The sequence below is a fragment of the Sceloporus occidentalis genome, unplaced genomic scaffold (genome assembly GCF_023333645.1).
Source record: "Sceloporus occidentalis isolate IW3139 unplaced genomic scaffold, rSceOcc1.0.p SCAF_1, whole genome shotgun sequence".
NCBI lineage: Eukaryota > Metazoa > Chordata > Lepidosauria > Squamata > Phrynosomatidae > Sceloporus > Sceloporus occidentalis.
Genome location: NW_028316981.1, coordinates 10641838 through 10659310, shown reverse-complemented (window position 1 = coordinate 10659310; position 17473 = coordinate 10641838). Strand labels below are relative to the sequence as shown.

General features: G+C 39.4%; 1 protein-coding gene across 1 annotated transcript in view; it reads right to left on the bottom strand.

Annotated features, from left to right (window-relative positions):
* Positions 1-8559, bottom strand: part of LOC149320702 (uncharacterized) — a 28651-nt gene extending 20092 nt beyond the window's left edge. Inside the window, exons 1-2 of the mRNA XM_089503859.1 lie at positions 8336-8559; positions 805-1319 (exon numbers count right to left, since the gene is read on the bottom strand). Coding sequence (XP_089359985.1) covers positions 805-1125 — 321 coding nt within the window. The 5' untranslated portion in view covers positions 1126-1319; positions 8336-8559. The remainder of the gene's footprint in view (positions 1-804; positions 1320-8335) is intronic.
* Positions 8560-17473: the final 8914 nt, after the last annotated feature.

Genomic DNA, 17473 nt, shown 5'->3' with positions numbered 1-17473 from the left:
TTCTGGGATTTATACTTTTGTGGGATATTTAGCCTTCCCTGTCAGCAAGCTCTTGTGTCCCACCAAACTATAAATCCAAGGATTCCATAGCATTATGTCATGGTAGTTAAAGTCGCATCAAACTGCTTTACAGCCCAAGTTATTTATAATGGCCTAAATCCTGTTGTTAAGTCTCAACTAGAATAGAGCCAATCAAGTGGATTTAACTGGACCTACCTTGGGCAAGTCACACACTCTCAGCTGCAGGGGAGGGCAATGGCAAATCTCCTCTGAACAAATCTTGCCAAGAAAACCCCATGAGGGTCACTATAAGTTGGAAATGACTTGAAAGGACACAAAAATAACTACAAGGAGTGCATTAGCTGTGAATTTCTACATGATGTGGGATTAGACTAGAAATCAGTGGTTCCCAACCTTTGGCCCTCCATTAGTTTTGGACTTCAGATCCCAGAAACGCCAACTATTAAGCTAACAATCAAGAAATATGGGAGCTGAAGTCCAAAACATCGGGAGGACCAAAGAACTAGATGGTCCTTGAGGTCCCTTCCAACGTTAGGATTCTACCTGGAAGGCCAAGGAGAACCTCTACTGCAGAGGTTCACAAACTTTGGTTCTTTAGGTGTTTTGGACTTCAGATCTCAGAATTCCTTACTATTGGCCAAACTGGCTTGGACTTCTGGGAACTGAAGTCCAAAACACCTGGAGGACCAAAGTCTGGTCTACTGAGATAACTGGTCCCAATGTTGAACTCTCTTGAATGAGGTTGGTACCCCATTTGGAAATGCCCGGATGTGACCTGCTCACCTCATCCTTTTCAGGTTTCCTCAGGAGTAAACCTTCTTCCTGGTCCACTGCTGAGGTATCAGCCTCCGAACAGCCTTCCATCACATTATTCTGCATTTCTTTGGTCAGGAAGGGCTCCTTGCACCAGTATGGATCCTGTGGTCCATTGAACTGGACCATATGCTCCTCCTGAACTGTGTTTTCTTCTCTTTCCCAGAATCTTCTACTATTCCCAAATTGAATAATATGAGAATTTCTGGCCACATTGGATCCCACCATATCTTTCTCTTTGTGCTCCAACTGTAGTCCCAAAGCCACCGGATCACCTTGCTCTGCCCTCATTCTTTTTTGGGGGAGAAGAGGCAAAGGCCACTGAAATTTGGAGAGGTGGGAAACACACTATGTCTCTGTACCAGAAAGTCAAAACAAAACGAGGGCTCTGCAATTCTACTAAATGACAGCATTCAGCAGACAGGCAAAACTTGGATGGTTCCAGCTGGGCAGAGGGGCTTCTCTATGCAGAAACAGAAGACAACCTGTAGCAGAATGAGAATGAAGAGCATGTTATATACAATAATCTCCATGCTTTACAAGAGAATATAGGGACAAGCCTCCCATCCCAGGATCACTCTGAGACTCAGCCTCTGAAACAGAGAATCCAAGTTGAAAGATTCCCCAAGGGTCATCCAGTCCAACCCCATTCTGCCATGCAGGAATACACAGTCAAAGCATTCCTAACAGAGAGCCATCCAGTCTCTGTTTAAAAACCTCCAAAGAAGGAGACGCCATCACTCTCCAAGGGAACGCCTTCCAATGTCAAACAGCCCTTGCCATCAAGACGTTCTTCCTAATGTTGAGGTGGAATTTCTTTTCCTGTAGCTTGAACCCATTGCTTTAAAAAGTGATGGTTTTGGACTACAACACCCAGTGGTGATGCTGGCTGGGGGATTCTGGGGGTTATAGCTAGAGAGGTTATGGACTGGGAGGAAAACCCAGAAAAAATAGTGAGGTTCAATTTTTTTTTCCTGAAGCCTTCCCCCCTTGAAAAAAAATGAAAAAAAATGATCAGATACTTTTTTCAGAATAAGGAATAAATGTTTTAAGACAAGGTTTCCCCCAAAATCAATTCTAAACATTCTGTTAGAGCCGGGGTAGGCAACTTGCGGCCTGCGGGCCGGATGCGGCCCGGCAAGGCCTTGGGACCGGCCCCAGCCTGGTCCTGCCGCCGATTGCCACCGGGGCCTTTGGGGGGCAATTGTCTTTAGAAGCCTCAGAAACATGCATTTATATTAACATTTTTTTAAAAATCAGCAAATTTTTTCGTGTGTCCTCCATTTTTTTTAAAAAAGTGTCTTCTATTTGAAAATTTTGTCCTACATTTGTCCTGGTTTATTTATATATTTAATTTTTTAAAAAATTATTTATTTATTTATTTATTGGCTTCGGCCCCCCAGTTGTCTGAGGGACAGTAACCTGGCCCCCAGCTCAAAAAGGTTGCCTACCCCTGTGTTAGAGGAAGAGTTTTATTGAAGACGGTGTATATCCAGTATCATATCATTATAATTCCTAGTCTCGGTTTTCCTTTCTCAGTTCTTTTTATGGAAGGATTATGTCTACTTTACACTATGGAGAACTAGTGAAAACAAAATAGTCCTTTAACTTTGACAGCCGTGGCTCATTGCTAGGGAATTCTGGGAATTGTAGTTTTGTGAGATATTTAACTCTAGTGCCACAATAAGCTACACTTCTCAGAATTCCCTAGCACTGAACCAGGGCAGTTAAAGCGGTTTCAGACTGGATTATTTCTGCAGTGTGTTTTGGACCTATGGCAGTTTGGTTCTTCATGAGTAGTTCAGCTCTGATGAAACTTGTTTTCGGATTATGGTGGTGAAGGATGCACAGCAGGAACATAACTGTCATACTACACTTTGCAAGCATCTTGTGTTGTGGTGCTGCATGATAAAGTATTTGCTTTGCTTGACCTTGGCTCCCTGGGTCAGTGCTAGAGAATCCTGGAAACTATAATTTACTATAATTAATATATATAGGAATCACAGAGGGAAGAGTCATCAAAGGCCATCAAATCCAACCCCCTGCCATACAGTAGTAACAATGATGATGATGATGATAGAATCACAGAGTTAAAAGAAATCTCAAGGGCTATCCAATCCAACCCCCACCTGCCATGTAATTACTACTACTATTATGAATGACGATGATGATGATGATGATGATGATGATGATGATGATGATGATGATGATGATGATGATGATAATAGAATAACAGAGTTGGAAGAAACCTCAAGGCAGGGGCCATCCAATCCAACCCCCCTGCCATGTAATTACAACAACAACAACTACTATTATGGATAATAACAATAATAGAATAGAATCACAGAGTTGGAAGGGACCCCAAGAGCCATCCAATCCAACCCCTCTGCCATGTATTACTACTACTATTAATATGGATGATCATGATGATAATAATAATCATAGAATCACAGAGTTAGAAGAGACATCAAGGGCCAACCAATCCAACCCCCGCCATATAATTACTTCTACTACTATTATGGATGATGATGATGATAATGATGATGATGATGATACAATCATAGAATCACAGCATTGGAGGAGACCTCAAGGGCCATCCAATCCAACCCCTCTGCCATGTAATTACTACTATTACTACTACTATTATGGATAATAATAATAGAATAATAGAATCCCAGAACTGGAAGAGACCCCAAAGCTATCAAATCCACCCCCCTGTCATGCAATAGTAATAGTTACTACTACTGATTGTACTCCATGCATTTGTGGAAAGGATCTTGGCGGGGGTCAGCCACACCCATCATCCCCTCTCCTTGGAATAAAATCTGTTTTTGGAGGGATGGGCCTCTTTCCCTATCTTAACCCACCCACCCAAAAATCTACAATTTCACAATTAAAATCCCCTTCTGCCTTTCCTCCACCCCTCTCCCACAAAAAATATCTGGCTCCATCTTCTGCCTTATTAAAGGGCCAGGGCTGTGTCTGTCTGTCTGGAGAGAAAACCTGGCATTTTTTTGCACCTGGCATTATCTGCAATGCACCCCCCTACTCTCAATTTCTCAACTGAGTTTTATATCAAATCTCACACACACCCCAAAATAAAAATCCCTGCAAATTTGGTCTCTGTCCTTCCAGGCTCATGTTTTGCATGCTTTACAATCTCACCTGGTCCCTCCCAGCCATTGATGCCAGGCTGGGTGCCTTTTGCAAGTCAAAGGTGGGGTGGGTGGGGGGTGGATTAGGGAGGGTGGGGATGGTATGTCCAGCAGGAAGTGACATCACACCCTTTGGAGTCTCACTTCCTAGGAGGCTCCCTAGGAAAGAGAGACTCAGTTTGCTTAACCCTTTTCAGGGAGGAATTCTCTCACTCACATAGAGCACAGGGCAAAGCAAATGCAAAATCCAGAAAAGTTGCATGGGAAAGTTGCAATTTGTGGGGGACTACAATTCCCCAAATCCACACACAAATACCCCAGAAAGCAAAGTAAAGGCTAAAGAGTGGTCCTGGCTGCAAAAGACCATGGGGAAGTTTCTTTTTTGGACTGCAGTTCTCCAAATCCACTTCCCAGGTAATCTGAAAGCAAAGGAAGAAGAGTGGTCCTGCAAAAGACCTTGGGCGAGGTCCCCAAATCCCCCCAACCAGAAAGCAAAGGAAAAGATGCAGTGGTCCTGCAAAAGACTTTGGGGAAAGAAATCCTTTTTTGGATTAAAAAAAGAAGTCTCACAAGCTCTCACAAGCAACATCTCACTATTGCCAAATAGGCAGCCTTAGAAGTGGCCTGGCCATGCTTTTTAAGTGATTTGTACTATCACTGGTTTATTGTTCAATTGTTTTATATTTCATATTTATATTTTACTACTTTTTCGTGCCTTTATTTATTTTTAACCATAAACCACACAATAATCTGAGTTCCTGGGGTAGTATATAATACAGAAAAATAAATAGATGGTTTAATTTCTTCTACACTGGTGAAGTGTTGTGGTTAAGACCCAGGTTAAAATCTTTGCTCAGTCATGAAACTTACTTGCTGGGCTGATCACACTCTTAGTCTTGGACTGTCCTATCTCACAGGGTTGTTGTATACTCTATTTCCACAATATTTAGACACATAAAAAGAAACAACTACGGTAGCAAACAATTTAACCTCAGCAGAGCTTAGAGTTATGCCTTCCTCTTCCCCACTTCCAATGGGAGTTAACCAAATTACATTACTGCTGAAATAAAGGGTACACTTTGCATTGTAATATGTAAAAAATAATCGTAAGACCTCAGAAACTTATTTTTCCAAAGTAATTCATCCAGTTAATTATTACAGGTATGGATTGAGTCTCCGTTACAGGGTTTTCTTGGCAAGGTTTGTTCTGAAGCTGAGAGAGCATGACTTGCCCAAAGTCATCCAACTGGGGTTCCAGGGTCAAACTTGGATTTGAACCCTGGTCTCCAGAGTCGTAGTCCAACATTCAAACCACTATGCCACACTCTGCAACGTGGCACTGAAAATTTGTGTTACTCCCACATTCCTTCACCATCCTCCGAATGCTGAGGCTGCTAAAAACCTTACAGCTAGAAAGCAGATACCAAAATGAGAAGTCTATACGGCCTGAAAAAAGGAGCTTCTTTGTCAGAGGCTTTGTTAACGGAGGTATACAGTGGCCCTTGGTATCCACTGGGGCTTGGTTCCAGGACCCCTGGGGATACCAAAATCCATAGATTCTCAAGTCCTATATTATTATTATTTTTATTGGTTTATTTTCTTATATCCCGCCTTGCTCCCAGTGTAGAGACGCAAGATGACATAGTATGCCATACAGTCAACCCTTCTTATACACGGATTTTTTATACACAGATTCAAGCATACACGGTTTGAAAATGTTCAAAAAAAGTATAAATTTCAATTAGCAAACCTTGATTTTCCAGTTTTTATAAGGGACACTATTTTGCTATGTCATTATATTCAATGGGACTTGAGCATACACAGATTTTGTTATACACGGGAGGTCTTGGAACCAAACCCCAGCGTATAACAAGGGTCCACTGTACAATGGCATAGTAAAATGGAGCCCGTTATGTTAAAAAATGGCAAAATCAAGGATTGTTTTGGGGAATTTATATATTTTTTGAATATTTTCTATCTGTGGATGCTTGCACCCATGGATAAAATCATGGATCTTTAGGGCCAACTGTATAGGGTTTGAAAAATAATTCTTTGTTATTGATGATGATGATTTTCTTATATCCTGCCTTTCTCCCAAGGTAGGGACTCAAAGTGGCTGATGACGATGGTGATGAAAAAGTTAAACCCTTCTTACTTTTCCAAACTGTTATTGCTTTATTTTTAAGTCGCAGTCTAACGGTCAAACTACTACATCACGCTGGTTTACCAATGCTATAACTTGACGGATTTCCATTTACAATTGGCCCTCCACATTTGCAGCTTTGACTTTTGCAGCTTTGGTTATTTGCAGCTTTGATTAATATGTCCTCGACTCTAGGAATCTCTAGGTCCTCCAGCGCAGCTCTGCCAGAGGTTGACCATAGAGTTGTGCTGGAGAACCTAAACATTCATAGAGAAAATACTTCTCTAGGCATTTGTAGGTCCTCCAGCATGATTCTATGTTCAATTTCTGGCAGATGTTGACCACAGAGTTCTACTGGAGGACCTGGATATTCCTAGACAGGTGTTTGCTTAAGTAAAAAGAATTTGCAGTTTTTCCACATTTATGGAGTCCATCATCCCTAACCCCAGTGAATGTGGATGGACCGCTGTATTTTACACATATCTTTGTCCCTGTCTGAGGGCAATGCCATCATCAATTGTTGTTGTTAGCATCACTCTAATAATAATAATAATAATTTGTATTTCTTTCCTGCCTCCCCTCAAGGCTCAAGGTGGGGTACAACATGTTAAAATACAAAACACAATTCAAAACACATAAATGCACAGTTAAGATACAATACTATAAAATATATACAGTGGTACCCCGGGTTACGAAATTAATTCGTTCCGCCGCCGCTTTTGTAACCCGGAAACTTTCGCTAGCTGAAAAGCCCATAGGCGCTAATAGCGAAAGCCGCTATTCCGTGTGAAATCGCGCCGAAAAGCACCAAATTTTTCTTCGTAACCCGAAATAACCTTCGTAACCCGGAAATGTTTTTTTCAATGGATTTTTTTCGTAACCCGGAAATTTCGTAAGGCGGCGCATTCGTATCCCGGGGTACCACTGTATATACAACTATATACTCTATCCTCCACTGCTCTGTTTAGGTCTTGTAGATTCAGGTCTACGATCTCCCTGTTTCAATCTATCCATCTGTCATGCAGTCTTCCTCTCTTTCTACTGCCTCCATAAATACATAAATAACTTCGACTGTCATAAATATAAAAGCCTTTAAACCAGAGTTGGCTGGTTTAAACCAGATTGGTTTAAACTATGGTTTAAAACAAATTGGTTTAAACCATGGTTTAAACTAAATTACTTCAAAAAATATCTACCGCTTGTTTAAAATTATTGTGTGTGTGTGTGTGTGTGTGTGTGTACACACACACACACACACACACACACACACACTAAAGTCTGGCTATCGTTACTATTTTCCAGCCTTCTTTCTGGAACAACAGACTGAATTTAAAATTTTTAACTTTTAACTTTAGCAGTACATTGTCAGTTCTTGTTAGACCAATATCCAGTGACAGTTGTTGCTTTTTAATCACCTAATTTTATGGTGCAAGAAATGCCATTCAGGAAGAAGTCCTTCTATTAATATAAATCCAACCAAAGCAACTTGCTACAAAACAACACTTTTAAAAGAACAATTATTACTTAAGCTAGTGGCCAGAACATCTGAGCTGTATTTTGTTGCTTAACTTTCTGATGTAGTCCTGTATTGTAGTCTTACACATTAATCTGAACTGCATTTTGACACTTAATTTTCTGATTTAGCCCTATATTGATGTAGTCCTACACATAAATGCAAAGAGTAAAAACAAAAAACAAAAGTGGTTTAAAAGTGTTTTTTAAACTCTTTGCCCCAACCCTCCTTTAAACACTCAGTCACATTGCCATAAAAGCATTTTTTAAAATCCCAATGAAAAACAAGAAGAAGAAAAACCTGGCAAAGTCACCATAATCAGTTTAACACAAAGAGATGATAAACTATTAAGGGCCTGCAGCCGCACTACAGAAATAATCCAGTTTGACACCACTTTAACTGTCATAACTCAATGCTATGGAACCTCTAGGAATGAGAGTTTGGGGTGGCCCCAAAGCTCTCTGACAGAGAAGACTCAATGTCTCTCAAAACTACAATTCCCAGAAAACTATAGACTTGAGCCATGACAGTTAAAGTGGTATCAAACTGGATCATTTCTGCAGTTTAGATGCAGCCTTTTAGAGGCCTAAGAAAAGAGGGGCCTGTCATGCTGATCTTAAAACCTGGGCAGATCTGTGTGTCTGAAAGAAAACAAGGTTGCAAAGGGAATTCAGGTTGACAATGCCTTACCTCCCACCAAAAAGGAATGCTGCTCCTTAGGGTCTTCCAAAATTTGCTCAATGGATTTTGCTAGACTGTATTGCCTTTTTCTTTTCCTCTACATATTTGGTCTCTTTTCTTCCATCCAAGTATCTCTTAAGCAAAATAAATACAGTACTCTCCAAGGTAGCAAGAAGCAAAGATCTGTGGCTGCCCACCCAGAGATCTCAGTCCTTGGCAATCCCCATTGCAGCCCTTCTCTCTTTTTTAAAAACAGTTCTTTAGGGGGTTAAAATGACCAAATATTATATGCCTAGAGAGGCAGGAAATGGAGAGACAAGGGGGAATGGCAATACAAGGCACCCTTCCTGTCCTCAACCCCCCCCCCCCTCCAAAATAATTTGAGTATTTGCATTTCCTTTGGGAAAAGAAGCTGCTTAGTGGTGCATCTATGAGTGCAAAAGTGCCATTTTTGGTTGTAGTTTCTTGCAGGGAGAAGAACATTTGGCAACCAGAAAAGGGCATTTCGCAAACATGGGGGGAAATGTACACTAATTTTCTGATTTTGTCCTATATTTTAGTCTTATGCATGAATCTAAACTGCATTTTGCTTCTTAATTTACTGATTTAGTCCTATATTGTAGTCTTACGCATGAATCTAAACTGCATTTTGCTTCTTAATTTACTGATTTAGTCCTATATTATAGTTTTAGGCATTAATCAGAACTACATTTTCTTCTCAATTTTCTGATTTAGTTCTATATTGTAGTCTTCCGCATTAATCTGAACTGCATTTTGCTTCTTAATTTTCTGATTTAGTCATATATTGAAGTTTTATGGGGCAGTGTAGACACAGGGACTGCCTTGGGAAGAAAGAGCTGGCTTGGGATGGGAGCTGCAGTCCCTGAATGGAAAGTGGTTACAGCTCCCATCACTCTTCACCCACTGGCTGTGGTGGCCAGTGATGACTGGAGTTGCAGTCCAACACCATCTGGGAGTGTCAGCCTTCTTCTGCCTATACCATATTGGGTCAGACTCCTAATCTGTCCAACCCACAGCGGTCTCAACTTTGGAAGGCTGATGCCACACTGCAGAAATAATGCAGTTTGACACCGCTTTAGTTGCCATGGCTCCAGCCTACAGAATCCTGGGATTTATAGTCTGTTGTGGCCCAGAGCTCTCTGACAGAGAAGGCAAATTGGCTCACAAAGCTACAAAATCCCAGGATTCCATAGAACTGAGCCATGACAGTTAAGGCGGTGTCACACTGGATTATTTCTGCAGAGTGGACCCAAACCAAGTGAGCTTTGCTTGGTCTCTTTGGATGCATCTACTCTGCCAGAGAGCTCTCCTGCCACAACAAACTACAAATCCCAAGAATCTGTAGCACTGAGCAAAGACAGTTAAAAGAGTGTCAAAATGCATTATTTCTGCAGTGCTGATGAGGCTGTTGATGGAGTAGACCACAAACAAGACATGAAGGTATCAATTCCTTTCCAACTGTTATTCCTTAGTTTCTGGCACACTGTGCCTGAACATGGAGGTTCCATATAAGTTTCCTAAGTTGCAACACAAATATTTTGATATAAGAAAAGGTATAAGACAGTGGAATGTTTGTACTTTAATGCAGCTGTTAGTTTTTATTTATTTTTATTGATTGAACTGGTGGCTCTTTTTTTTATTGACGCGGAGAAGGCTTTTGACAATATTTATTGGGACTTCATGTTTGGGGTATTAAGAAAAATGGGGGTTGGAGAGAAATTTCAAGGTGCTGTTGAAACGATATATGCAAAACAAGAAACACAGATCGTAGTGAACGGGGAAAAAACACCATCATGTAGAATTTTTAAAGGAGTGAGACAAGGTTGTCCTCTATCACCATTATTATTTATGTTGACTTTAGAAGTGCTGTTGGATAAGATTAGACAGGCCCAGAATATAGAAGGTTTCAAATTAAAGGGGGGAGAATATAAATTGCGTGCATACGCAGATGATTTGGTCTTAACTATCTCAAATGCAAATGAATGTATAGAACAAATGATAAAAGTATTAAAAAAGTTTGGGAAAGTAGCAGGCTACAGAGTCAATGGGGAAAAAACAAGTATACTGGCAATGAATATGACTAGAGAAGAAAAGATGCTTCTACAGGAAAAATCAGGATACAAAATAGTGAATTCAGTAAAATACCTTGGAGTAAATTTAACAACCAAAAATATAGAATTATTTAAAAACAACTATGAAAACATGTGGAAAGGTGTGAAAACTGATCTGGAAAAATGGGCTAAATTGCAAACCTCCTGGATGGGTAAAATTTCTATAATTAAAATGGCGATACTACCAAAGTTTATGTTTTTATTTCAGAATCTACCGGTAATTGGAAATGACAGATATTTCAAGACATGGGAAAAGGAGATTTCGAAATTTATTTGGGGAGGGAAAAAAGCAAGGATCAAAAGCAAGATTCTACAGGATTCGGTAGAGAGAGGGGGACTCGCCCTACCAAACCTAAGATGGTATTATTACGCCTGTGTGATGGATTGGGTATTAGATTGGGTTAAACTTCAAAAAAAGAGGACAATAAATTTAGAGAAAATTGACTTAAAATTTGGGCTCCATGGGTATTTATTTTATGATAAAATTAGAGCAGATGCAAATTTTAATAATCACCTGATTAGAAGAAATCTTTTAAGAGTCTGGAAAAAATATAAACATAGATGGTGTACGAAGCTCCCACTTTGGACATCGTCAAACGAAGCATTGTTTAAAAGAGAAGAACTGAAAAAAGACCACTGGGTGTCATATAAAGATATAACTAAATTACAAAAAGGGGAGAGGGTCATGAAAACCCAGGAGGAATTGATCAAGGAGGGATATTCATGCAATTGGTTCACCTACCTACAACTTCGAGAGAGATTTAATTTAGATAGTAAATTATACGGCATCGGTCCAGCAGAACTAGAATTAGAAAAAATATTAAAAGATCCCACAAAACAAATTTCTAAAGTACATAATTTAATTAGAAAACTCGAATTGGAACAAGAAACGGTGAAGGAATTTATGGTTAAGTGGGCACAAGATTTGGGGGAACAAATTCACCTGGAAGATTGGGAAAAAATATGGAAGATAAAAATTAAATATACTCCATGTGTATTGTTAAAAGAAAATGTATATAAGACAATTTATAGGTGGTATTTAACGCCATTTAATATTTCAAAGATGTTTAAAAATAATAAAAATAAATGTTGGAAATGTAAAAGAAATATAGGTACATACTTGCACTGTTGGTGGAGTTGTAGTAAATCAAAAAAATATTGGAAACAAATACATAAAGAAATTGAAAAAATAACAAAGTTTAAAGAAAAAGCCAAACCCAGGCTGTACCTCTTAAATATAACAGGTACCCAAGAGTTGAATAAGGAAAAAGATAAACTACTTTTTTTCTTGATTACGGCCGCTAGAGTCTCCTATGCAAAATTCTGGAGACTCGAGGAAACTCCGAACATAGAGGACTGGAGATTGAAGGTAATGGAGTACTTCGAAATGGATAAACTGACCACTCTACTTGGAAAAGGCACTCTGGATGATTTTGATAAAACATGGAACCCATGGAAGAAATATTTGAAAAAGGAAATGGGGGATATTACACAGTTGGAGCGTGATGAATAAGAGAAAGAGAAAGCAGAGGAAAGAGTTTGTGTGATAGTAACAATATAAAGGATTTGAATTAGGAAATGGTGTAGTTCTTATAATGGTTATTAAGGATTCGATGGAAACGGTATAACTTGTAATTAAAAAGAGTTAGTGATAAGAAATAATAAGTTAAGGGAGGATACTGGTAGTTAGCCTTAGAAAGGGAGAGAGTATGTGTAACATATAGGATTAAGTTAAAGTTGTCAAGATGAAGAAGAGGTTATAGAAAAGAAGACATCAGAGCTATTAGTTTTTAATTGTATGGTAGACTTTGTAGGAAAATGTATATGTTTGATGTGTATATATTCAATTCTTTAATAAAAAAAAAAAAGAACTGGTGCGATTGGCCTACTCAGATGGTGGCATTCTGGGTCATTTTATTCTATTCTGGATGGTTTGTAGGCATCAAGGTTGGGGATTAATGAAAGCATCATGTTTCAAATGCCTCAGCATTAACATATTGTTCTCAAGCATGCTCAACAGATCCCAATGCTTTTGGCATCCATTAGAATCATAGAGTTGGAAGAGACCGCAATGGCCAACCCTTGCCATGCAGCAAATCTAAATCAAAGCAACCCTGACAGATGGCCATCCAGCCTCTGCTTAAAGACCTCCAAGGAGAGAGACTCCACTACACTCCGAGGAAGGAGTGTGTTCCACTGTCGGACAGCCCTTACTGTCAGGAAGTTCTTCCTGATGTTGAGGTGGAATCTCTTTTCCTGGAGCTTGCATCCATTGCTCCGGGTCCTAGTCTCTGGAGCAGCAGAAAACAAGCTTGCTCCCTCCTCCATATGACATCCCTTCAAGTATTTAAACAGGGCTATCATATCACCTCTTAACCTTCTCTTCTCCAGGCTAAACATCCCCAGCTCCCTAAGTCGTTCCTCATAGGGTATGGTTTCCAGACCCTTCACCATTTTAGTCGCTCTCCTTTGGACACATGGCTCCAGTTTCTCAATGTCTTTTTTGAATTGTGGGGCCCAGAACTGGACACAATATTCCAGGTGGGGCCTGACGAAAGCAGAATAGAGTGGCACTATTACTTCCCTTGATCTAGACACTATACTTTTATTGATGCAGCCTATACTCGCATTGGCCTTGTTAGCTGCCGCATGCACTGTTGACGCAATTTCAACTTATGGTCTACTTGGACTCCTAGATCCCTTTCACATGTTGTCTCCTTAAGCTAGATCTCCCCCATCCTATATCTGTGCATTACATTTTTCTGCCCTTAGTGCAGTACCTTACATTTCTCTGTGTTGAAATTCATTTTGTTAGCTTTGGCCCAGCTTTCTAGTATATTCAAGTCATTTTGAATTTTGATCCTGTCCTCTGGAGTATTAGCTATTCCTCCTAGTTTGGTGTCATCTGCAAATTTTATGAGTATGCTCCCAATTCTGTCATCCAAGTCATTGATAAAGATGTTGAATAGCACTGGGCCCAGGACAGAGCCCTATGGGACCCCACTGGTCACTTCCCTCCAGGAGGAAAAAGAGCCATTGCTGAACACCCTTTGCCTTCAGCCAGTCAACCAATTACAAATCCATGTAACAGTTGTCTAGCCCACATTTTACAAGCTTGTTTGCAAGAATGTCATGGGGAACCCTGTCAAAAGCCTTACTGAAATCAAGATATATTATATCCACAGCATTTCCTTCATCCATCAAACTGGTCATTTTATCAAAGAAAGAGATCAGATTTGTCTGGCATGACTTCTTTCTCTTAAACCCATGTTGACTTTTTGTGATTATGGCATCGCCTTCTGGATGTTCACAGACTCTCTGTTTAATGATCTGCTCCAGAATCTTTCCTGGTATTGATGTCAGACTGACTGGACGATAATTGTTGGGATCCTCTTTTTTTCCCCTTTTTGAAGATGGGGACAACGTTTGCCCTCCTCCAGTCTGCTGGGATCTCTCCTGTTCTCCAGGAGTTTTCAAATATGATTGCCAATGGCTCCGATATTACTTTTGCCAGTTCTTTTAATACCCTTGGATGTAGTTCATCTGGTCCTGGATAATTTAATATCATTTAGATTTACAAGGTATTCCTCTACTATCTCTTTACTTATTCTGTGCTGAAATACCCCTATTCTGTCCTCTGCTCCATTATCCTCAGGTTGAGCACCCTTTGCCTTTTCTGGGAACACAGAGGCAAAGAAGGTGTTGAGTAATTCTGCCTTTTCTCTGTCTTCTGTTAGCATTTTGCCATCTTCTCCACGCAGCGGCCCTACCGTTTCCTTCTTCTTCCTTTTGCTGCAGACATATCCAAAAAAGCCCTTTTTATTGTTCTTAATCTCTCTAGCAAGCCTGAGTTCATTCTGTGCTTTAGCTTTTCTGTATTTACCTCTACACATTGTATCCCTTTACCCCTTTCATGAGGAAACACCACTGACTGGGGGGGGGGGAACCCCAATAATGCTAGTGTTGCAAAAAATAATGCGACTAGAGACCCTCGGAGTAGGAAAACGAGTTTCTTTATTGCAAAAGTAACACTAGCAGGCTCAACAGGAGATACCTTTCTGAAAAGGTGCTGAGTGAATGAGTTAAACAACTGAGCATCTTTTAAAGGACTTTAAACATACAAAGAGCAGTTCTCCCCTCCCTCCTTTCTTAGTTAACTTTCACAATTCAGCACTTCATACTTGAGCAAGAGTTGTTTACAGTACAGAAATTGTTATGGAACATAGAAAGATGTTTACAGAACAGAACGTTAGAAAGCTGAATGTTCATAAGTACTGACGAAAGATGGGCAAAAAGGAACTTAACATCATCATTATTGCTTCTATAAGGTCTCAAGTAGCTATCTAGTCTGACCCCGAATGGCAATCATAGTCAATAATTTTGAACTACAATTTTAACTATAAGCAATTTACTACTTCACTAAGAAAGGTGGTAGCAGAAAGAGAGGAAGGCCACATGCCAGATGCATAGACTCTGTCAAGGAGGCCATGGGTAGGAGTTTGCAGAGCAATGGAGCATAGGGAGTTTTGGGATGTCTCATCTACAGGGTCGCCATGGGTCAAGATTGGCTCAAGGGTGGATGACAATGTACAAAATCATGTAAACCTACTGTAAACCTTAGACAAGCGACACTTTCTCAGCCTCAGGATGATAAGGGCAAACCCTCTCAGAAGGACTGTGCCAAGAAAACTCCATGATATGGCCTTAGGGGCAATATAGCTTGGAACAGACATGAAGGTGTACAACAGCCATATATATTATTATATCCTCTACTTCTGGGAAATAATTGAAGGGGTATTAGTCCTCTACAAGTAAAAAAGATATAAAATCAACTCCATTCAGAAAGCCAAAGAGTTTTTGAGGAAACTGTACGCTGAAGATAAAAATGTTCAGGAAGAATTTCACATGATAACTAGAAGTGCAGAGAGGAAAAAGGCCAAGGAAGCTGATATTGGGTGATAATAGAGCTGTCGACGATTCAGGAACAAAAAAGGATGAAGATCAAGACAAACCATTTTCTAAAGCTTTAGAAGAAGGTGAGCTGGGGACCAGAATTTAGATTTGAATAAATATGGTCAAAATAGAAATTTTATTAATATAAGATTAAAAGACGGTACTAAAACTAGGATCATGGAACATTAAAGGTCTAAATTCAAAATTAAAATGTAGTAAACTTTTGCATTATTTGGAAAAAAAGAAATTGGACATAGCATGTTTACAAGAGATTAAAATTAAAACAAAAAGAATCCTAAATTGGGCCAGTTATTTGCATTCACAAATGAGAAGAGGAAGAGTGGCGTCTCAATAAATGTTCATAACAGAATAATGGCAACGGAAATTTGTAAAGACAAAGACGGCCACTCCATTGGAATTGAAGCTAAACCTGAAGATATTAAATGCTTTTTGATGGGGATTTATGCATCAATTAATAATAAGAAACTTTTCTTCAGTAAAATTTGTGAAATGTTAAGAAATTTGGATTATGAGAACATCATATTACTTAGAGAATGGAATGGAGTAACTGGTCTGGTTAAAGACAGAGATTCTGAGGAAAAGATAAAGAAAAATCAAGGGAAACTTCCTTGTGCCTTCTTTGACTTACAAAATGAAATAATAATAATAATAATAATAATAATAATAATAATAATAATTTATTTATTTATATCCCGCCTCTTCCATTTGGGGATCGAGGCAGGTAACAACAGAGTTTATACAATACACAATATATGAACAATAAAACCTACAAAACCCTGACCCAACCCTCCCTCACAAACTATAAAATTGACATAAAACATAATTAAAATATATCATAGTACAAGGTTATTCTACAATCTGCGAATGACGAGGAGATATAATAAGAAGGACAGATACAATCGGTTCTGGGCGGTTATCACTCAGGGAAGGCCTGCTGGAAGAGAAAGGTTTTTGTCTCTTTTTTAAAAGCCTCCAACGAGGATAATTGGCGAATCTCTTCCGGCAGGTCTTTCCAAGCTTTAGGAGCCATAGCAGAAAACAACCTCTGGGAGGAGGCGTCATGTGCACGAGCCCCATTCGTTTAAATAGGATGTGAGCATAGGTGGAATTTGCTTTACACGGGGGAGTCCGGAACAGATCACCCAGGTAAAGTAAAGGCGCACTGTATTTGAATTTGTATAGAAAGGAAGATATATCTTCAGAACATATTTTTGAATTTCTCAGGGAAAGAGAAATTCCAAAGCAACAAATATTAAATTCCCAGGTTTCCCTAGCACTGAGCCAGGGCAGTTAAAGCCGTCTCAAATTGGATTTCTCTGAAGATGCCAGCCCCAGATGCTGGCAAAACATCAGGAAGAAACTTTTCTGGAACATGGCCACATAGCCCGAAAAACCCACAAAAAACTATGGATGCTGCCATGAAAGCCTTCAACTTTACATTGGAAATGATGGAAATGGATAAATTAACAGCACTTGTAAAACATAAAGACATAAAGAAGGTTGATAAAGAATGGTCTAAGATTGTAGTAAAGGAAGGTGGAAATAATGAACAGGATCTCTTTAAAGAGTTAAAAGTTGTATAAACAGTTCTTTAAGTAAAAGTTTTGAACGATATGTCCCAGGTAACCCTGATCTTATAAATAGAAAATCAATAACATACTACGGCTGTTTGTTTGGACATTTTTGGGGAGGTGGTAGTTGATAATTTAAGCTATATTGAGGAGGTTGTGTTCCATAAATATGGAATGGTATCTCCGAATGTCTATGTAAAACAAGTATTTGTTTGTTTGCTTGTTTTATAATATATATATATATATATATATATAGAGAGAGAGAGAGAGAGAGAGAGAGAGAGAGAGAGAGAGAGAGAGAGACCGTTAGGCTGCACAAGAATGGACTGCAGCAGAGTCATGGAGGCATAGTTACAAAAATAGAGCTTTATTCAGTAGAAGCAAATAATAACCATAGCAAAATGTATTATGGCTAGATACAAACAGGCATGAGGAAAATGTAACCAAACTCAGCCTAGCTCCCAGCATGG